Below are 18,779 nucleotides of genomic sequence, written 5' to 3'. Positions count from 1 at the left end.
AGTGACTGCTACAGTCCAAGCTTGTTCGGTTCCAGTTCTTGCTTAAAGGTGAGAAGTCTTTTGTAGCCTCTCTTCATAAGCCTGTTTGATTTGTCTTCCCTTGACATCTCCTTTTGACCTAATTTAGAATAAAAATACTTGATTTGTAAAGCCTTTTCAAAAGCCTGTGATGTTCTGTTAGCATTACTGCATTATTCACTGCATTCTTTGTGTAAGTTTTCTATGTGCCTTTTAGCATTAGAAAGAATCTCCTTACTGTTTGTATCGCACCTAGGGTCTTGGCTGCTGACTTTGGCTTCTGGCTACCACATCTTCCCATGTTTGTGTACACACAAAAGAGATGAAATCTTTCTAGGATTCAAAATGCTCAAATTAAGGAAACCTAAAATAAGGTCCCCAAAGGAGTTTCTGAGTGGAAAATGAACTGTGCCGTTTGAGTGGTTTCTATTGAAAGTGGTGCCAAACGCAGCGGGTACAGTAATCACATGGTGAAACTGCAAAAGGAAAGCAGCAAATACTGAGAAGTGCTGAGGCAAGGGGGGAAAAAAGGAAATGGCAAATACTGAGAAGTGAAAAGCAAATACTGCAAAGTGCAGAGGCCAGAGGGAAGAAGGTATCTCACCTACGCAGAGGAAATCCTGCAGTGAGGCTCTTGGTAGAGGGAGTTTTGTCATACGGTGCCAGCTGGAAGGTGTGAGTGCCTCATGGTGCCCAAGCCCTGCTCTCTTCTGGCAAGCAGGGCTTGAGATTCTTTTTACTTAGGTGAAATCAAATAAATGCCTGAATATCTCACCAGTTCTTCTAAAAAATTGACATCCCTAAATTGACTACAACAGGCGTAACGGTAAAATGCGATCCTGTTTTATACCGACTGTAAATCATGTTAGAGCAAACCAAGCATTCACAGGAAAAGATGAGAAGTAAGTATTAGTCATTTCCATTAATATATAATATTTTAAAGGATACAGATCATAAGGTATTTGAGCTATACTTTTCCATGAACAAAGAAGATAAGAATGATTTAATTATTTTAAGCAGTGTCAAGTTACAAAGTTTCTTTTAAATTTATTTTTCTTACATTCTACAGCTGTGTGTAGTGCATGATTAATTTCTATGTCCCAGTTTGTTCAAACAACTGTGACATTTTAATATTTTTTTCAGTGTTGGCTGATATTTTGAAAATAAAATAATCTACAGTTGGTACAAATTGAAAAGTTATTTTAGCAAACTTGAAAAGGTGGTGCTCTTTGGAGTACTGAAGATTTAATTGTGTCTTGATTACAACAGCCTTTAAAGTACGCACAAAAGACCCGGTCATTGCTGCAGTTGTCAGGATGCCAACATCTTCAAGATACAAGCATTCTTTTATTTTTTATTGCCTAATCAGCAGCAGGACGGGATCCAATGTGCATTGGTCTTTCAACGTCACTGCTGCCTGCTAGATTTTAAATACGATGTTCAATCATTGTGGTATTCTGTAAATGTTAGTGCAATTTGGGTGTGCAGGGTTTATCTGAACCTTCTAGAAAACTGGGGTTAATAGAAAAAGATACTTTAGTATTCTACAGTGAAATAGATGATTCTTCAAGGGTCTCTTAACTTATTTGTTGGGATACTTGAAACTTTTTTATCTGTAGTTTAAATACTGCATTTTCAAGTACTTTTTCTCTTTTGAAACAAGAACCAGAGTGTTAATAAAGTGGCTGTTATAATAACAAAAACTGCTGAGAAGGATTTTATTTAAATAGCCAGTTACAGGGTAGCACTCAATTATAAAACAGATTTGAAACATTTTTAATTTGTTGGTCTAATTTGGAAGGAGCCCCATAAGAATGTAGTACAGTCATTTTCTAGTGTATTCCGTTAATTAAAATTCAGGAGGCATTTTCCTGTTCCCTGGCTTAACTGAAGTTTTTGCTGTGCTTTTGTTCAATATATGAATAGATGGTGCTGGAAGCCAAAGTGTAAGGGAGAACTTTTCAAAGGCTGCCTGACTCTCTGAACGGTGAGAAGATCACCAAGTGTACAGGCAGCTGTTTTCACAAGGCTGTTTTAAAGTGACAGCTACCTTTTCAGTTGAAGGTAAGCATGAAGGGTTTTGACTGTTTAAAATTGTGCTATATATGTGTTTACTATAACTCATTTCTCAAGATATTTGAACAGATTAGTGAGCAGTGAGATGATCAGAAACAGAGCTAAAGGAATGAGCAAAATGGTTGATACTAAGTGATTTTGAGAAAACGAGTTCTACTGTAGCTGAGTTATTGTGAGTATATAAGTTTATCTGTGTCTCAGTGAAGTGGATCATTTTAGATATCTGATAACAAGTGTTAAATCATATAAAAGCCCAAATTAAGTGCATTTAAAAGTCTATTATCCTAACAAGAAAAGAATGCTTTAGTTACAGAGTAGTTCACAAATTTTAGTTTTAAAATGTTAGTCAAAAGTTCTAACTTTATGCTTTTTCTTAACTTTATGTTAATATCCAAATATATTTCTGAAATCTTCATCTATTGAAGTATCATAAATAGCAAACTATTTTTTTGGTATTCATACTAAATTATTGTGAACTGTAGCTATGGAATGTTATGTGCTTGTGTGCAAGACGGCTGCTAGTATGCTTACCTATGAAAGGTGAATGTAATGTGAAATGTAAATACACTTGAATACTAATTATTACTTGTATTTGCTATGTTCTACATAGAGTTAAAAACAGTTTAGCATGAGTCTAAATATGAAGAGACTAAATTGTACTTTTAATCTTTCTGCATCATTTGCCATTGTTATTACCATTTAATTGTCTTTGTGAAGTGTTATGACCAGGGAAGACGGTTACAGAGAAGAATTTAGCTATGACAGGATGCCAACTTTGGAGCGTGGAAAACAAGAGAATGGAAATTATGTACCTGATATTAAATCTAGTGATCTTCAGCTATCAAAGCGGCTACATCCTTGTTTTATTTATAGAACGTGGATCTTTTCTTTGCTGATGGGAGTGAGTATTTTAAATCATATTAAGTTTAAAAATTGCAGTACTTAGAAGTCTGTCCTCTTTTAAATCATTTACTGAACCACAATTTCATCATTGGTAATGTTGAATAGAAATATAGGTATAGAATGGAACATGTTTAGCAAGTAAAAAATGCTACACTTGGCTAATGGTAAATTTTGGATACTTATATACTTACCAAATAGTCTATCTTAAAGATGAATTTATCGTGATGATTAATTCTAGAGCATAAACAGAGAGGGATAAAATATTACCACATACTTATATAGGCACATACAAACAATGCTTTTTTGTGAAGTAACCTGATTCTATGGCTTCTTTTAACATTTTTAACTGTTAAAGGTAGTTTGCTTTCCCTAATAACATTTTGATATTAAAACTGTGATATTTAATTACTGTTTCTTTCTCTGTTTGATTGTCATGATAACAATGTAATTTTTTAATTTCACTACTAACACAGAGCATTGATCTTGCATGTGCACCAAATTCTTCTTCACATTCCGGCCGTGATAATTAAAGCTTAATATAGCAATTTTGGCTGTTTTTTTTTTTTCCCCTTCCTTTTTTGGTTAGCCTGTATGTTTTGCAGAATGATTTTTACAAGAGTTGAAAGAATTTTTTTTTTCTATGATTCTATGAAAATGTTTATTTCACCTTAACTATAGTAAATACTTATTTTGCCCAGTGAATGAAATCCCTGTCTATCTTTGATGGAAACATCTGAACTCTTTTCTCTTTCTGAAAACAAGATTTGCTTGAGAATCTGGAATTTCCTTTAGATATACCATTACATAAAAAGGGCAAAAGAAGAGCTGTCTTTCTTGGCTTTAAATATTTCTGGAGACTGTAAAACTTAACTGTCAAAAAGAATAACTCTCTTTAGTTAGATCTTTCTTTTTTTACCCAGTTGTGCATGATTAGGCATTATTTGGGATTAATCTTAATTTGCTGAAAGCATGAATTTTATGGAAAAATGAAAATGCAACAGCCTGATAAATTTCAGTTAGACAATATTGGTCCCAAATATTGAAGTGATTGATTTCTTTCAACTCATCTGAAACACAGAGGTCCAGTAAGGAAAGTCTGTGTGCTAAGGAACAGAAGTTACATTGTGAACAAAACTGTAATGGTTCAGGGAGCAGTTGCAGACTATAAGGTGGCATCCAAGTGTCCGTAACCACTTTCAGCACAGACCATTTTGGTGCAGGAATAGTTCAGTATGCTCAAGCACAATTTCAGGCTGCTTTTTATAAATACTGTTACTGCAGGGTGCCAGAATTCTCCGTGTGTATATTTGTGTATTTATACGCACATATGCACTATTTCAATTTTCTCTCATCCCTCTTTTGAAGAGGGCTTTTAGAAGACTTGCATAATATTACAACATGAAAAAGGCTAAATAAAACAGAAGAACCATTCTATTTCTTACCTTCTACAACCCCTTCCAAAAATGTCTACTCAAAAAACAAGCAAGAAGAAAAATATTAGTAGAATATATTTAGTATTTAATATTGAGAGAAAGAAAGAAGCAGGACTCAACACTCATGGATGCATCACAGGACCAAAGTATAAAGGCGGTTTGAAGGGAGGAAGGAAGACAGGAGGAAGAATCCTCACCAATGTATCCTATTTTTTTTCTTACTGTATTCCTGAGCAGGGGAGTTGGACTAGCTGATCTCTAGAGGTCCCTTCCAACCTCAACCATTCTGAGATTCTGAGTCCCTGTGAAATATATTCCAGGTGTTACTTTCTAGTTCACAGAATGTGAAGTAGAAGCTTAGTTGAGGTTTCTGAATATTTTGCTTCATTTTTTTTCATATGAAGACTGTATTGTTAATGTTCAACAATTTGACCATTAGCTTGATTTGAAAGGAATTATGGATGTCCATCTGGCTCCTCTTTTTAACATCATTTTATTCATATTAATTTGCATTATTTGTTGCTTTGCAGACTTGCCTCCTTATTACTTCTGGATTTTCATTATATCTGGGAAATATCTTTCCATCTGAAATGGATTATTTACGTTGTGCAGCAGGTTCAGTAAGCATTCTTAATTATTTGCTGTGACTTTTTGACCCTTAAACAGTAATAAACATTTTTGTGGATATATTTGCATTTTGTCTTTTTAATACTAACCTTTTTAATGGAAGATTTAATTTTATTTAACAGTTCATTAATGAATTTTCATTTGTTGTTAAGAGATTAACACTTGTCATAGCCGGTGATCTGTTAACTTGATCACAGTAGGTAGCCATCTATCCATAGTTTTCAGTAGTTTTTTTTGTTCCTGATTTTAAGAAAATTTGCATGGTTACATATTTGTGGATTTTCTTGACTAACTACTATCAGAATGTATTTCAAGCACATCTGCTATTCAGTGTGTTTTGCCATAATAACCAAGTATGAAAGCATCCTGAAAAAGTTCTCTTAAATATTATTTTCTTAGTACAGCATGTATTAAAGTTGTCTTATATTTTAAAATTCCCATAATTTTTACTTTTTATTCCCATAATTTTTACTTTTTATTTAATTTTTTTTGCCTTACTCTATTACATAAGCCTAACCCCCACTTCAGTTCTGTGGATAAGATAAATCTGATGTAATTGCTTTGTTTGTGACAAGATTCTCATGTCTCTGATATTTTGGCAACGGTACTTGCAAGTCTGCTTTAGGTAAGGTACAAGAGATACTTTACTTCAAACAATGTGCCAGCAGTTGCCTGTGTTTCTTTTAGAGGTATTATGAATAAAGTTGAAGTAGCTTTTGAAGTTAGTGTCTTCATTGATCTATTATGATTTGGACTATTAGTGTCATTGTTCAGATGTGTCTATTTCTGCCCTGAAATCTTGTCTGCTGAACTTTACAGATTTTCTGTATTCTTACAGAATTTCCACAGATCTTATAGGAGCAGAAGGTTAGGTGACAAATCACCTCCACATTGTTTTTGAATGGTTCACTATGGGCAGGACTGAGTTCTACCTGAGGACATGTACGTTTGGGTGTCTGACTGTGAGCAAGGTGTCCCAACTCCTGCAAAAAACAAGGGAGACGGTATAGCCAAAATAGCCTAGAGAGCTCTGGCCGATCATCTATTCAATATCTAGTTAGGATGGACTGAATTGCTCTCTGGGTTTTTGACCATCTTGACTGTGCATGGGATTCAGTTGTAATATAGTCATGTTGTGTTTGAGAGATTCCAGGATATTTGAGATGTATATGTTAGTTTTAATAATGTTAAATATAGGTCAATTAGGTGTTGAGGAAGTGCTGCTAAGAATTTTAGATGTAAATATTAATCTAATTATAGTGATTCTGTTGTTAAGCTGCCAGTGTTTAGAACTGAAAACAGATAATGAAGAAATGCAACATTTGTTACAGAATTCATTCTTTAACATGGAAATATTTTTAAATATTTTTAGTGAATTTTTGTTTATCTTAAGATTGTTGCATCATTATATATTTGTGTAAGGCAGAGTTGGCTCTATACAGTACAACTTGCTGAAGATCTAGCTCTGCTCTGAAGTGTATATACAGTTAGATTCGTTACAATGGATTAGTTTTACACAGTTCTTCAGAACTGTACCATTGTGGAAATAGCCCAAAATTTAGCTTAAATAACATTGCCTTTTTAAGGGTGTGGAGGCCAAGTATTGTCATAGTTATGCTTTGAGCTCAGATGATAGAGAACTTTTTTTTTTTTCCCCAGAATTTCTGATCTTTTGCTTAAGTCATTAACCTGAAGTATGTAACCATAGCCATTAAAAGCATACATGTAAATATATATATAAAAAATATTTCTGCAGAATATTCTACTAGTCTTCTCTTAATTTTTCTAGTGTGTCCCTTCAGCTGTTGTGAGCTTTGCTATAGCAAGGAATAAAATTAATGTGGTAAGTGTAAGATTTTTATTGTCAGTTCTATCAATTTTTTCCCTTGTGCGTAAAATGAGAAAGAAACATATTTGAAATTGTTTTTCAGATACCCAATTTTCAGATTCTGTTTGTCTCTACATTTGCTGTTACAACAACATGCTTAATTTGGTTTGGATGCAAACTTGTTTTCAATCCATCAGCTATAAATGTAAGTCACTAAAGCAGCTACTAACCAATCTCCATTTATCTTTACAGAAAAATGTGTAGATCATGTGTGAATACAATGTTGTTAATGTAGCAGTGCAAAGAGATTGTCCAGCAGTAATTGTCTCTTCTGAATAAGGCAAGACTGAAAAATGGAGTTCAGAGGGAAAAGGGTAAAAGATGCACAGTACAGCTAACAGAGGAGATTAATATGGAAATGATTTTCCTAGCTAGTTTATAGGAGATTAATACAGAGATTATTTTCCTGCCTTTTCCAGAAGTTGTCTGTAAATCCAAAACAGAAATTAGATCTTCACATGTGATTTGGTTGGCTCATCTGTAGATTAGCCTGTTGTTAGGGTTTATTTGTGTGAAATGAGAAGGCATCCCAAACAGTGCTACATCTAGGACATTTAATCTTCAGTTTAATACAGCCCGTTTTTGGATCTTTTTTAATGGATAATTTTGATTTTGACAAACATTTTTCCCTTATACCAGCACAATGTGAGAAACACCGTTATGTTGTCTGAAGCACACACATTTAATGCTGGGAAAAGTTCTGTATTTTGGAGTCATGGCCTTCTAAATTCTCTTTTTGGTAGTCTGAGCCAAGCAGAAAATACACAGCTCTGTTTTCGGCTGTGATAAAATATTTTGAGAGCTGTGTACAGTTGGGTCCTTCTACGTTCTGTGTGTTTCTTGGTTTACACAAGCCACAATTCTCTGCACAGCCTTTGCTAACTTTTTGCTAGTACAGCAGCTTCCTCATGTATCTTTTCCCACCGAGTGTCTTAGGCTCTTGGGATCTTGGGACTCAACGAATTATGCCGAGACATAGGCATATTGGCTTCATCCATTTTACCTTTGCTGCATAGGGAGTTCAAATGTTAGAAACCAGTCCTAGATTCTGAAAGAGAAGTATGACTGGAGAAAAAAAAAAAAAAAACAGTCTCTTTCCATTCTCTTTCCCTAGGAAGTATGCCCATGATCACAGCACTGTCACGATAGTGGAGGGCTATGTCTGCCCAGGAAAGATAGATCCAAGGGAGTCATTTCGCTGCTGCAGTGAATTATTTTGTTGTGATTTTCTGTGACAAAGTTAATTTTGCTTATGCTCTGAAGAAGCTTTGAGCTGACCCAGTATTTAAGAACTTAACTTTAGTTGCCTGCTTTTGAAATGCTTTCCCTTCAGAGTAGTGTTTAGGTTGCTTGAAAATGTATTTTACTGTGTTATTAAGTATTAAAATCTTTTGATCAAGGCAAATCAAACTATTTGGAAAAAGAGATTATATTAGGATTAGAAAAGTGGAAGTATCGAACATGAAATTTATAACAGGATTAATTAAATTCTGCATTTGTCAAATGGTGGTGATGTACAATAATATCCACAAAACAACCTTTTTTTTTTTTTTTACGATTTTCATACTTTCCACATGTCAGTTGTATGTCACTGCTATGTTCTAGGTCACTGAATAAAATCAGAATAACCAGGCTGGCTTTGAAACTTTTTTGTACCTTTCTATCATAAAAGTAACTTCTAGTGCTGATTTGCTTTCCTTTTGGAAGGATACCATTATACTGGAATAGTCTCACTATTTGGCAGTTCCCTTGTACAGCTACTTTCCATTACCCATGTGGTGTAAACAACATGTGGAATGCCATCTCTTCAAATGTTCTTCCATCATCAGTATTTTATCCCCTTCCCATGGGAAGGTGCATAAGAAAACAATATTGGTTTTCATGTGAAATCTTTGCCAGTAATTTAGAAAAGCAGTGAGCTTTGTAAGCTTTGTAAGCTATGTAAGTAAGGAAATAAATATTTTTTAATAAAAATATACTGTTACAGAGGACCTGGGTAATTCTTGGTCAGTGTTACTCGTGTTGATAGATAACTTTATGGAATGTCCTTATATAGATAAATGCAATTCAAAATAAAAGCCCTGTCCTAGACTGTGACTGTGTTAGACAACTTGATTAGTGTGGAGAAAACAGGAAACTTCCAAAGCATAAAGGATGTAAACTGCTTGCTACTGCCACCCTCTTCCTTCCCAGCCCTCTGAGCAGGAAGCCTGGTGGGCAAGAAGGAGCATTCAGGAATTGAACCTTGGTGCGGGCTGATTACTGCGGCTAAAGAAGTCTAGACTTTGAAGGGTATTCAAAGTAAATCCAAATTGAGTCCATTCATTTAATTGTCTCCATGTGAATTGAGTGTCTTTACTTCTACTGTAGTGGAAATGTTCCTGTGCCCAAGACCCTGAAACCCAAGACCCAAATGGTCTTGTTCACCTCCAAGTAGATGCCTGAGGCAGGATTCAGTGGCCACAAATATCATATCATTTTATGGGGTGTGACATATTCTTTGTGTCTGCTGCTGCTACTACTGTGGACACCTGGCAGTCTCCTGTAAGTCCCATGTTATAAATGTCATTTATGTAAGCATGAACAGTATGTTTGGGTATCTCACATGGCACCCTAAACCTACTTTATAGTGCTTATGAGACCACAGTGTTTATAAACTTAATCCTATCCCTAGAGACTGGTTATCATAGAATCATAGAATCATAGAATGCTTAGGGTTGGAAGGGACCTCTAGAGATCATCTAGTCCAACCCCCCTGCATACGCAGGGGCACCTAAAGCACGTGGCGCAGGACTGCATCCAAGCGGGTTTTGAAGATCTCCAGAGAAGGAGACTCCACAACCTCTCTGGGCAGCCTGTTCCAGTGCTCTGTCACCCTCACTGTTAAGAAATTTTTCCTTAAGTTCCTATGGAATTTTTGATGTTTCAGTTTCCGGCCATTTCCTCTAGTCCTATCAGTGGCCACCACTGAAAAGAGACCATGACCATCCTCTGCACTCCCTCCCTTGAGGTATTTATATACACTGATTAGATCCCCTCTCAGCCTTCTCTTCTCCAGGCTGAACAGGCCCAGCTCCCTCAGCCTCTCCTCATAGGGCTGAATAGCTTTTGGGGTTCCCTTCACGGACCGTATCTAGGTCTCCACTGAATGGAACGGCAGCTTAGACATCTTGGCTGCATATAGATACTGTAATGTGCCTGATTTAGGTGATTAATGTAAAGCGTCTGCCACCATTAGCTTTAGGTGGTTAACATAAAGTGTCTGCCACCATTAGCTGTACCCTAACTTATCCTACCTGGCAGGCATCTGCCTCCCTGATGTCCAGGAGGGCATCAGTCTCCTGTTGGTCCTCTCTAATTATTTGTCAGGCTTATGGAGATACCAGAACATCTGTAGCACGTCTCAGATGGTATTAATGTATGTGTTTAAGCAACTAAATAGAACTTGAATTCAGTTCAAGATTAAATAATTTCTACTTTTCATGCATTTCTGAGGTGCCACATTTTTAATATGTGGTCCAGTTTTAAAGCAAATTGGATTTAAAGTATTGATGCTGCACTATTTTCTACTCAGTTACACTGCATGTCCATTGTCACGGAGAAGACCACAGCTTGCTTGATTCTCGTTATCCAGAAGTAGAATTGATACAAGCAAGTGGTAATTATAATGTGGATTTTCTTTAGTTCTTAGAAATCTAACCTATTTTCCTCTACTACAGATGGCTCAGAAAGGTGGTTATTTTTATTTTTTGCTGTATTACTATTTAAAAAAATGAAAAAATCTAGAACTGAAGATGAAAATTTCACTTTAGTCCAGGGCCGTTGAAGTATTTTTTATAAAAGGAAAGTCCTATGTGATATTCTGCATTATGTCAGAAAAAAATATTGTAACAATATCTGGACCCAAACTTGTATGTCTGCTTTGTGCTTCACTGTGCAATGTGGCTTTACCATCCCACGTCAGAACCAAAACTCTGTGTCAAAACATGTCTGAATCCTGGGAATTTTCAGGCTAGATTAAGTTGTTCTGCAGGCCACATGTTTGACACCCCTTCTTTTGCCAAATAATGTCTTTATTTTTCAGGCTAGCGCTTTCCCTAGAAACTTTACCATTGTGACATTTATTGCTGTTGTGGGTCTAGCAAAACTGTATAGTCTGTCATCTGCTATAAGGTCCCGAGCACTCATAGAAATTCCTGAGATGGACAAACTTCAGTGTCCCCAAAGGCTCTCAAATACGCCATTTAAGATATTTTGCAAAAAGACTCATGCTATAATGTGTATGCCAGAGAAGAACTGAAGGTTTGATCTTAAATCCTGACATGAGGGAACAATATCCTTCTGTTCCAAGTCCTTGAGCAATGGCTTACTCGGATTGTATAGGCTCTGAAGGGGATGCAGCCTCCTGAAACTCCTGGTACTTCGCCCAATGGCCTGACCTAAGCACTAAATGTCTCCTCGTGCTGCCAGTGAAAAAATATGCTACTTCTCAAAACTCATGGTAGGGAATCCAGTCTGCCTGACTCACGAGCATCTTGAAAATGATTCAGCCCACTTAAAGTAGTTGTATTCTTTTTTTTCAGATGACACAAAAATGTAAAGAAATGTTAAGTATTCAGTTCATCAGCACTCTGCTAGCACTGTGTTAGTAGAGCACAGATGCTCCCTGTTTCTTCTGATTGTGTTTGATTTCAGCACTAGCTGAATCCCATGGCACCACTGGGATTGCAGTGTAGGTTCTGGAAGCCTGTGGCCCTTCTCCCCTCCCAGCAGCTTGCCTTAATTGCTGGACTTGCTATGCACTCTCTTGTTTGCCCTCTCTTGGGTCACCTGAATTGTTCATGGTTTGTTGCTGTGCTCTGGTTGCACATGGGACATTCTGCTGTGGAGTGCAAGAGTACAAAGCAACCACCCTGCAGAGAGTAGGTACTCTCCTGGAAGACAGTAAGAAAACCTTTAGTTATAATATTTCTATAAATGAAATGAATGGCTCTTTCTCAGATTAGGCTTCTGAGGTTTTCTGTGTGCAATTAGGGGTTGCCCTTGGGATTTACCAAGAATGAAGGAAACAGTTGGGTAATATACCTCATTAATAGAAGTGTCTAAATGCCACAAAAAGTACATCAACTAGAGGATCCAGCTGGATCCCACCTCCTCTTATTTTTTTAATACGGAAGATTTAACTCATTATGTCTTGGATTCTGCCGACAGATAAATTTCAACTTGATTCTACTTATTCTGCTGGAAATCTTCATGGCAACTACTGTGATCATTTCAGCTAGATCTACCGAAGACTGCTGCGTGAGGAAGAAAGTAGGTACCCTTAAGAATGAAAACATTTTTTTTCTTGTCTTTCTAAGTAACCATTAATAATACTAGATTTCTCCTTCAGTGTGTAACTTGACAAGTTACTGATTACTCCAGTATAATTTCACATTTTGTGGTAAAACCAGCTTTGACCAATAAATAAAAGTACCATACTACACAGCAGTAATACTCTCTTCTTCAGGAGTGCAGTGAGCCTTCTGCAAAGTGCAGCTTTGGGTTGTGTGAATACAAGTGCAGTGCAGGGTTGTGTGAATATCTTATGAACAGTCATAGCAACTATTTTACATATATCTAGAGCAAAACTTCATGAAATACTAAAACACAGTGACTTATATAAATGCAAGTAATAATGTTTTGAATCCTTGAGTGGAGAAAGTATTCTTTACATATAAAGATTTGTTGATATTAGTACAATGAATGTTAATTTTTGGTTTATCTTTAATCAGAATTGCTCTCCCAAATCCCATTTCCCTATTTTCTACTACAGTACTTGCTTTACATAATCATGAAGCAAATACTTGTGCTATATCATTGTGTATTCCAGTAAAAAATAGTTTGCTAGACAAAGTTGTATAGAAAGCTGTGCCCTAATTCTGTTACTGTTTTCTCTGTGCCAGCAAAATCTGGACAAACTCTGGAAGGCTGAGGGATACAGCATGTTTTCAGATTTTGAAGGTGGAAAAGGGAGAGAAGATGAACATTGTCATTATTGAACAGTGGTCGCGTAACAGCTAAATGGGAACTATCTCATTGGCTTTTAGAGTGAATGATGTGGAAACTATGTCAGTGGATCAGTGGATATCAGTGGAAACTATAATGGCTTGTGCAGGGTATTAGAAGAAATGCACTGTTTTGCATACTTCTGATCATGATTTTTTTTTTTTAATCTCCGTAGAATACTGCATATGACAATACCACTGTTTTGAGCAATGTCAGCTTTCCAACTCGAATCCTGAAGTCATACTCTGTAAGAAAAAAAATGTTTTCTTTCATGAAATCAGTTTGTTACCTCATCTTTCATCCTTCCAGGCCGTAAACTAATTTTAAACCAGGGAAGTTCGGTGTGGATAGTAACTGAAAGAACACACTTAGACAGAAATGTGAGACCTATCTTAAAAATATTTCCCTTTATAGTGTTGTAAGATAAATGATAACTGCCATCTGCAGGAGGAAAGAGACTCCTAATGACTTAGGATAAATAGTTTAAACAGTACTGTCTCTCAGCGGAGCTAATAAGTATGTTTATATTTACATTTTCAAAATACTTCCTGCATATCTAATATTATAAATGATTTTTTTTTCCGGTGACTCTCTCTCTATATGTACATAGAAAATTTACTGTTCAAATGCATTAATAGTTTGTGGTCTCACACTGTTTCAGGTGATTGAGGTGATTATTGGAATTTCATCGGTATTTGGTGGAATAATTGCATTGAATATGGATGTTCTAGTCTCAGGTCCATATCTTTCAGTAACATTCTTTTGGATCTTAGTTGCTGTAAGTAGTGCAAAGTGAACATCATCTTTTAAAAGAATGTCTTTGATTTTCTTTTTTTCTCTCTAGCATGGTGTTTATTTGGCCCTAATATTAATTGACAATTGCTTCTTAACAAATAACTTAACACTTGCTTATGCTTCATGCATTATGCAATGTTCTTGTACTATTTCAGTTTATATATTTCAGTCCTTGTAACATATTCTGATAATTTTTCAGTCATAACTTCAGTAAAATGGAAGTAAATAATAAGGGTTTTAAAAGTATTATGAGCGAAGTGTTTTGTCAGACAAGTCCTAGTTATCACAGTATGTCTGGCTTCAGAACAAAGAAGATGTGTTTATCTACAACATCACTGAACTCTTAGAAAATCACTTTTTGCCTGCAAGTCTTAACTGACTTAAAAGCCTGAGGCTTTCATTGCTAATCCTTGTCACTAATAACAGCCTGTTCCGTGGAGCAGTGAGTTCACAAAGCATCATATACTGCCCTGCTTCCCACAGATGAGACTGGCTGAGAATGAGGGCAGTGAATACATTATATTCTAGGCCCCATATGCCTAGAAAATCCCTTAAGGTAAAGTGGACAAAATAGCAGTGAAGTTCTTCAGGATTCAGAACTCTTAAAGTTCAGTTCACAAGGGCTTCATGTAGAAGCATCAGGTTATGTAGATACTACTCATATCTCAGTATATATGGTTTAATCTTTCAAGAAATTCAGGATGTGATCTGTGACTAGTGGGAATCAGAGTAATTCTGTTGTAATTTGTGCACTTTATTTTCCCTCCTTTTTAGTGCTTTCCAAGTGCTATTGCAAGCCATGTAGCTGCTGAATATCCAAGTAAATGTTTGGTAAGTGTGTAAAATCCTTGCATTTCGTTATTAGAGTGAAATAATATAGTGCTCTGATAGTGAGCACCAGTCACGTTTGTCCATTCGCTTTTAATTATTGTTACAAAATATAACAGAAATGTGTAGCAAAAATGTAAGAGGGTGTTTCTAAAAAGAAATCCATCAGGTCTTTTGGAGACTGAGTTCCATGAACTCCAGGAAAGAAGTCAAATGACTTTCTTTTGTATTGATTGGTAAATTTTTACGTATTACTGTACGGAATGGAGATAGCTCATATGGTACTTCTGGAAGTGCTTTCATGCTCCTGAGCTGAGGTGCCTCCTCATATCCAGCATGTTACGAGAGTGAGGCTGAGGTATGTATCTGCTTTTTCCCCTCTAGATATCTTCCTTTTTTTCCCTTTTCCTGCTACTATGAGCCATGTCTTTTGTAAAAGAAGAATCTTAATCAAGGGTGCAGGCTGAATGGGTCCTAGAGCATATTCTGACCAAAATCCTGATCTGCATGACCTGCAACCAAGACTAAGAATGTGCAGTTCAGTTCAGTGCAGTTATCCCTTGAGTCCCAGGTGTGTGATTAAGTCTCTGTAATTACAGTCATACAAGCATAATTAAGTTAGTAATGATGCATGACCACGACTCAAGTCAGAATTTTATCCTGTAGGATGTTGCTTGAATGAAAACCAGCCTGCTGTTCTATTGTAATAACTTCTCCTCAAAGCACTCCAAGCTATTTGCATAGGTATTTTTGGTTGTAAGCTTGTAATATCTGCTGTTAATTCTTATTATTTCATACAAACTAAAAAATAAATGATGCTTCTGTACTAGCTCTCTGAATCTGGTATTGTTTCCCCTGTCTGCATACGAAATACTCTTATAAGCAAGTGAACAGAGAGAGTCATCCATGTGAAATGGAAAATGAAGTACAAAAGATTTGCCTCGTGTATTTTAGTTGGATATTTCTGTTACATTTGCTTCAAGGACATACAGCTCACAAGTGAAAAAAAAAAAAAAAGAAAAAAAAAGTTACTTGTTTGTTTTTCCTGTTCAACATTTTTTATCTTTTTTTTAAATAGGTTGAGGTCCTGATCGCCATTAGCAGCGTCACCTCTCCGTTGTTGTTCACAGCTTCAGCATACTTATCCTTCAGTATCATGCAAGTTGTTGACATCTTTAAAAATTATCCACCTGCTGTTAAAGTATGTATTTTTATGCAATTTCAAAGTGAACATCTACCATTAAAGTAGGATTACAGAATTAATTAGGAAATATAAGGAGATAACCCAAATTTCTGTTTTAGTTCAAACTGAAAATTCAGCCCAAATTTATGAAAAGTGCACAGAAGGGTGTGAAATATCAGTGATACTAACTGAAAGTTGTTTTTTGATTTCACATAGTCTCTAAATCAAAGGAATATTCCCTTGAACATTGAGAAAACAAGCTGCTTTTTTTTTTTTTTCTTGAATAAAAGGACAGACATCCAGTTAAACCCACCAGCCCAGGGCACCTGTCTGGGCTGTGAGTGACTTCCTGTGCTGACTAACAGGCTATTGGTCGTTTTACTGTAGATCTCTCTCTCCGATTCGAATATTCTACTTCTGTAAAATAAAGTTGGGACTTAAGTGTTTTCTCTTACATTTACAGAGAGCTTTTGGGTCATTATGTTAAAAAGATGGTTTCTAGTTAGTTGTTTATTCAAAGGGGTGAGATGGAGTTCAATAGGATCTAATGGAATGCAAGAGCTTTCACTACAGTAGGAATTTGAATCTGAGTCTCTTGTTCTAGGGAGTGTCCTGGTCCTTGAGGTATGGGAATCTCTTGTGTTTAGAACAAAATTCTATATTTTACATGATGGTTTTCTCAATTCTGTTCTGGGGAAAAGGTCATTTGATAAATTCACATTTGATTAAAAATTCTCAGTCAGTTCTAGCCTGAGCAAAGGCAAGCACAATTACAAGTACAATTACAACTTTAAACTGAAGCTTCATGTTGAAGTTAGATTTAAATTATATTCTTAGGAAAAAATGAAACCTAGATACAACTGTCAAGATTATAGGAGCAGGAAAGACTTTTTTTTTTGAGTGGCTAACAATTAAATTATCTGCGTATTTATTTTTAGCAATCTTATGATGTCCTCTTGTTGCTTCTGATGCTGATGCTGCTAATTCAGGCATGCCTTACTATTGGCACTGTCATACAGTGTGTGAATTACAAGACAAAAATGAAATTGCGTGATTCATCATGGACAACTTCACAGATTAAGAAACAGGAATACAGAACAACAGAGGTATGTGTTTGTATTGCTTCTAAAATTAAGAAAAAAATCTTGTTTAAAACATTTTTTTCCCCCTTTTTGGTGTTATTTCAGATCATGATTAAAAGCTGCCCTGTAAAAAAGTAAAGATGTTAATGCAGTGACGAATTCCATAATGAATAGAGTAGTATTTGGTTTGTTAAATGTTAACTGGGGCATGGCAGACCATATGTGTAAATAAGTGATAAGTCCTGTTATGAGAAAAAAAAAAAAAAAAACAGTTGTAAGTGAAAAGCTGCAAGTGTTCTGATTATTTGTATAATGGACTCCCACTGCCAGCTGCATGAATGAGTAGCCGGTATGAACCGGCGAGCAGAGGGGGTTGCCAAGTCACTCCGTGTCCTAACTACACCTTTGAACTGGTGATCTTAAAGATCTCAACTCATATCCTCCATTTCCTTGCTGTGCTTGTATGTTAGGTTGCTGATTTTCTGGATGTGTGTCCTAAGAGCACATTTGATATAAAAGATGGAGCACAGCAGCATCTCCGCAATCACCAGTCATGTTTTTGAGTATAGGTGAATGAACAATTAATGCCTGAATTGTTCTGTTCTGTGGATTTATAAAAGGAAAATGTCTAGTTTGTGATGTGCTGAGGAACTAGATGGGAGGTAAATGCTAAAATGAGCACTTTGGCCAGAAAGGCAACACCTTTTTCAGAGTATTCTGTAGCATTTAGGCATGTAAATAATGTTATGAGTGAAGACTGCAGTTTCTGTAGCTTCTCAGGCATCTGTGTTTCCTAGGCAGGACTATAGTTTGCTTGCATGTACATAGGTAAATCCTACTGGCGTTGCGCTGTAGGTGATTACCTCTGATTTTGAGGTTAGGGATTTAGGTGCTAGGGTTTTGAGTTGCATTTTTCACAAAAATAGTGAAAAAATGTTCTAAGAACCATGTTTAAAATGGGGATTTGGACAAATGTTATTGACCCACATAACTGAAAGCAAATTATTAGAACTATATATTATAAGTATGTATGGTGCAGTACACAAAATTACAGTTTACAATGTATAGAATATTTTAATAGTTGGCAGTATAGGTAGCCCTATATTTATATTCCCTTGGATTCTTTCAAATATTTCCTTGCTTGAATTTCAGTATTTGTATTGTTTCATGTTTCCATATGTCTGAAATTTGTTTTCTTTTAGGTTTCCAATAATACCTTAAAGGATTTTGACAAAGATAAAGCCTGGAAAGCAGTTGTGGTGCAGATGGCTCAGTAGTTTGGATTCTACAAATGCAGTTACTGCAATACAATGCAGCAATACGACTGTTGGAATTAAGGCTTTGAAACTTTTCAGTTTATAAACAGCAATATAGCTAGAATAGTAGAAGCCAATGAATAATACAGTAAATAATGTATCTTTCTAATAATTTTGAAATACACTGAAAATATTTTTAACACCTCTGTCTTATCTGTAAAGGACTTCATTGCTGTTGATATTGACTTAGTGTTGCTTCAAAAGATTCCTTTGGAAACAAGGTAATGAATCACATGGATTTATGCTGATAGCAAACTTTAAATAAATAAATACAACAGTATGCAGTGGGCTTCGTATATTTGCAAGAGACTGTTATAACTGCAGTTGTGCAGTCAGTGTACTGATAAATGCTTTTGTAAAGTTGTGAGTACGAGTCATAATTGATATTTTTGCTTATACTTCACTTTTGTAGGAGTTGTAAAGTTGTTTTGCATCTCATTGCTTTTATATGAAATAAAAGACTTTGTTATGTGGAAACTCAGAATGTGGTTTGACATCATAATTGGAGAGGTAGAAACAGAAAATTCTCTCCCATTCAGCTTCCATTTCTGGGCTGTTTAAAGGGGCAAGGGGCTCTACTCT

The 18,779-nt window shown here is 35.9% G+C and overlaps 1 protein-coding gene across 2 annotated transcripts; it reads left to right on the top strand.

Moving 5' to 3' along the window:
• Positions 1–18,674, top strand: MLC1 (modulator of VRAC current 1). 2 transcript variants are annotated; one of them, XM_010216625.2, is made up of 13 exons: positions 1–48; positions 1,945–2,082; positions 2,812–2,995; positions 4,961–5,050; positions 6,847–6,900; positions 6,989–7,090; positions 12,157–12,258; positions 13,169–13,240; positions 13,655–13,771; positions 14,563–14,619; positions 15,695–15,817; positions 16,738–16,905; positions 18,084–18,674. In XM_010216625.2, the coding sequence occupies exons 3-13, from the start codon at positions 2,816–2,818 to the stop codon at positions 18,156–18,158; spliced, it is 1,140 nt and encodes a 379-aa protein (XP_010214927.2). In that variant the 5' UTR covers positions 1–48; positions 1,945–2,082; positions 2,812–2,815; the 3' UTR covers positions 18,159–18,674. The 2 variants fall into 2 exon arrangements, with proteins under 2 accessions (XP_010214927.2, XP_010214928.2); XM_010216626.2 differs by lacking the exons at positions 1–48; positions 1,945–2,082 and adding an exon at positions 2,135–2,266.
• Positions 18,675–18,779: the final 105 nt, after the last annotated feature.

Source organism: Tinamus guttatus, unplaced genomic scaffold (genome assembly GCF_059628265.1).
Source record: "Tinamus guttatus ecotype Peru unplaced genomic scaffold, ASM5962826v1 Tinamus_guttatus_pri_ptg000138l, whole genome shotgun sequence".
NCBI lineage: Eukaryota > Metazoa > Chordata > Aves > Tinamiformes > Tinamidae > Tinamus > Tinamus guttatus.
Note: the sequence above shows the minus strand (reverse complement) of the source record. Positions and strands in the feature narration are given on the sequence as shown.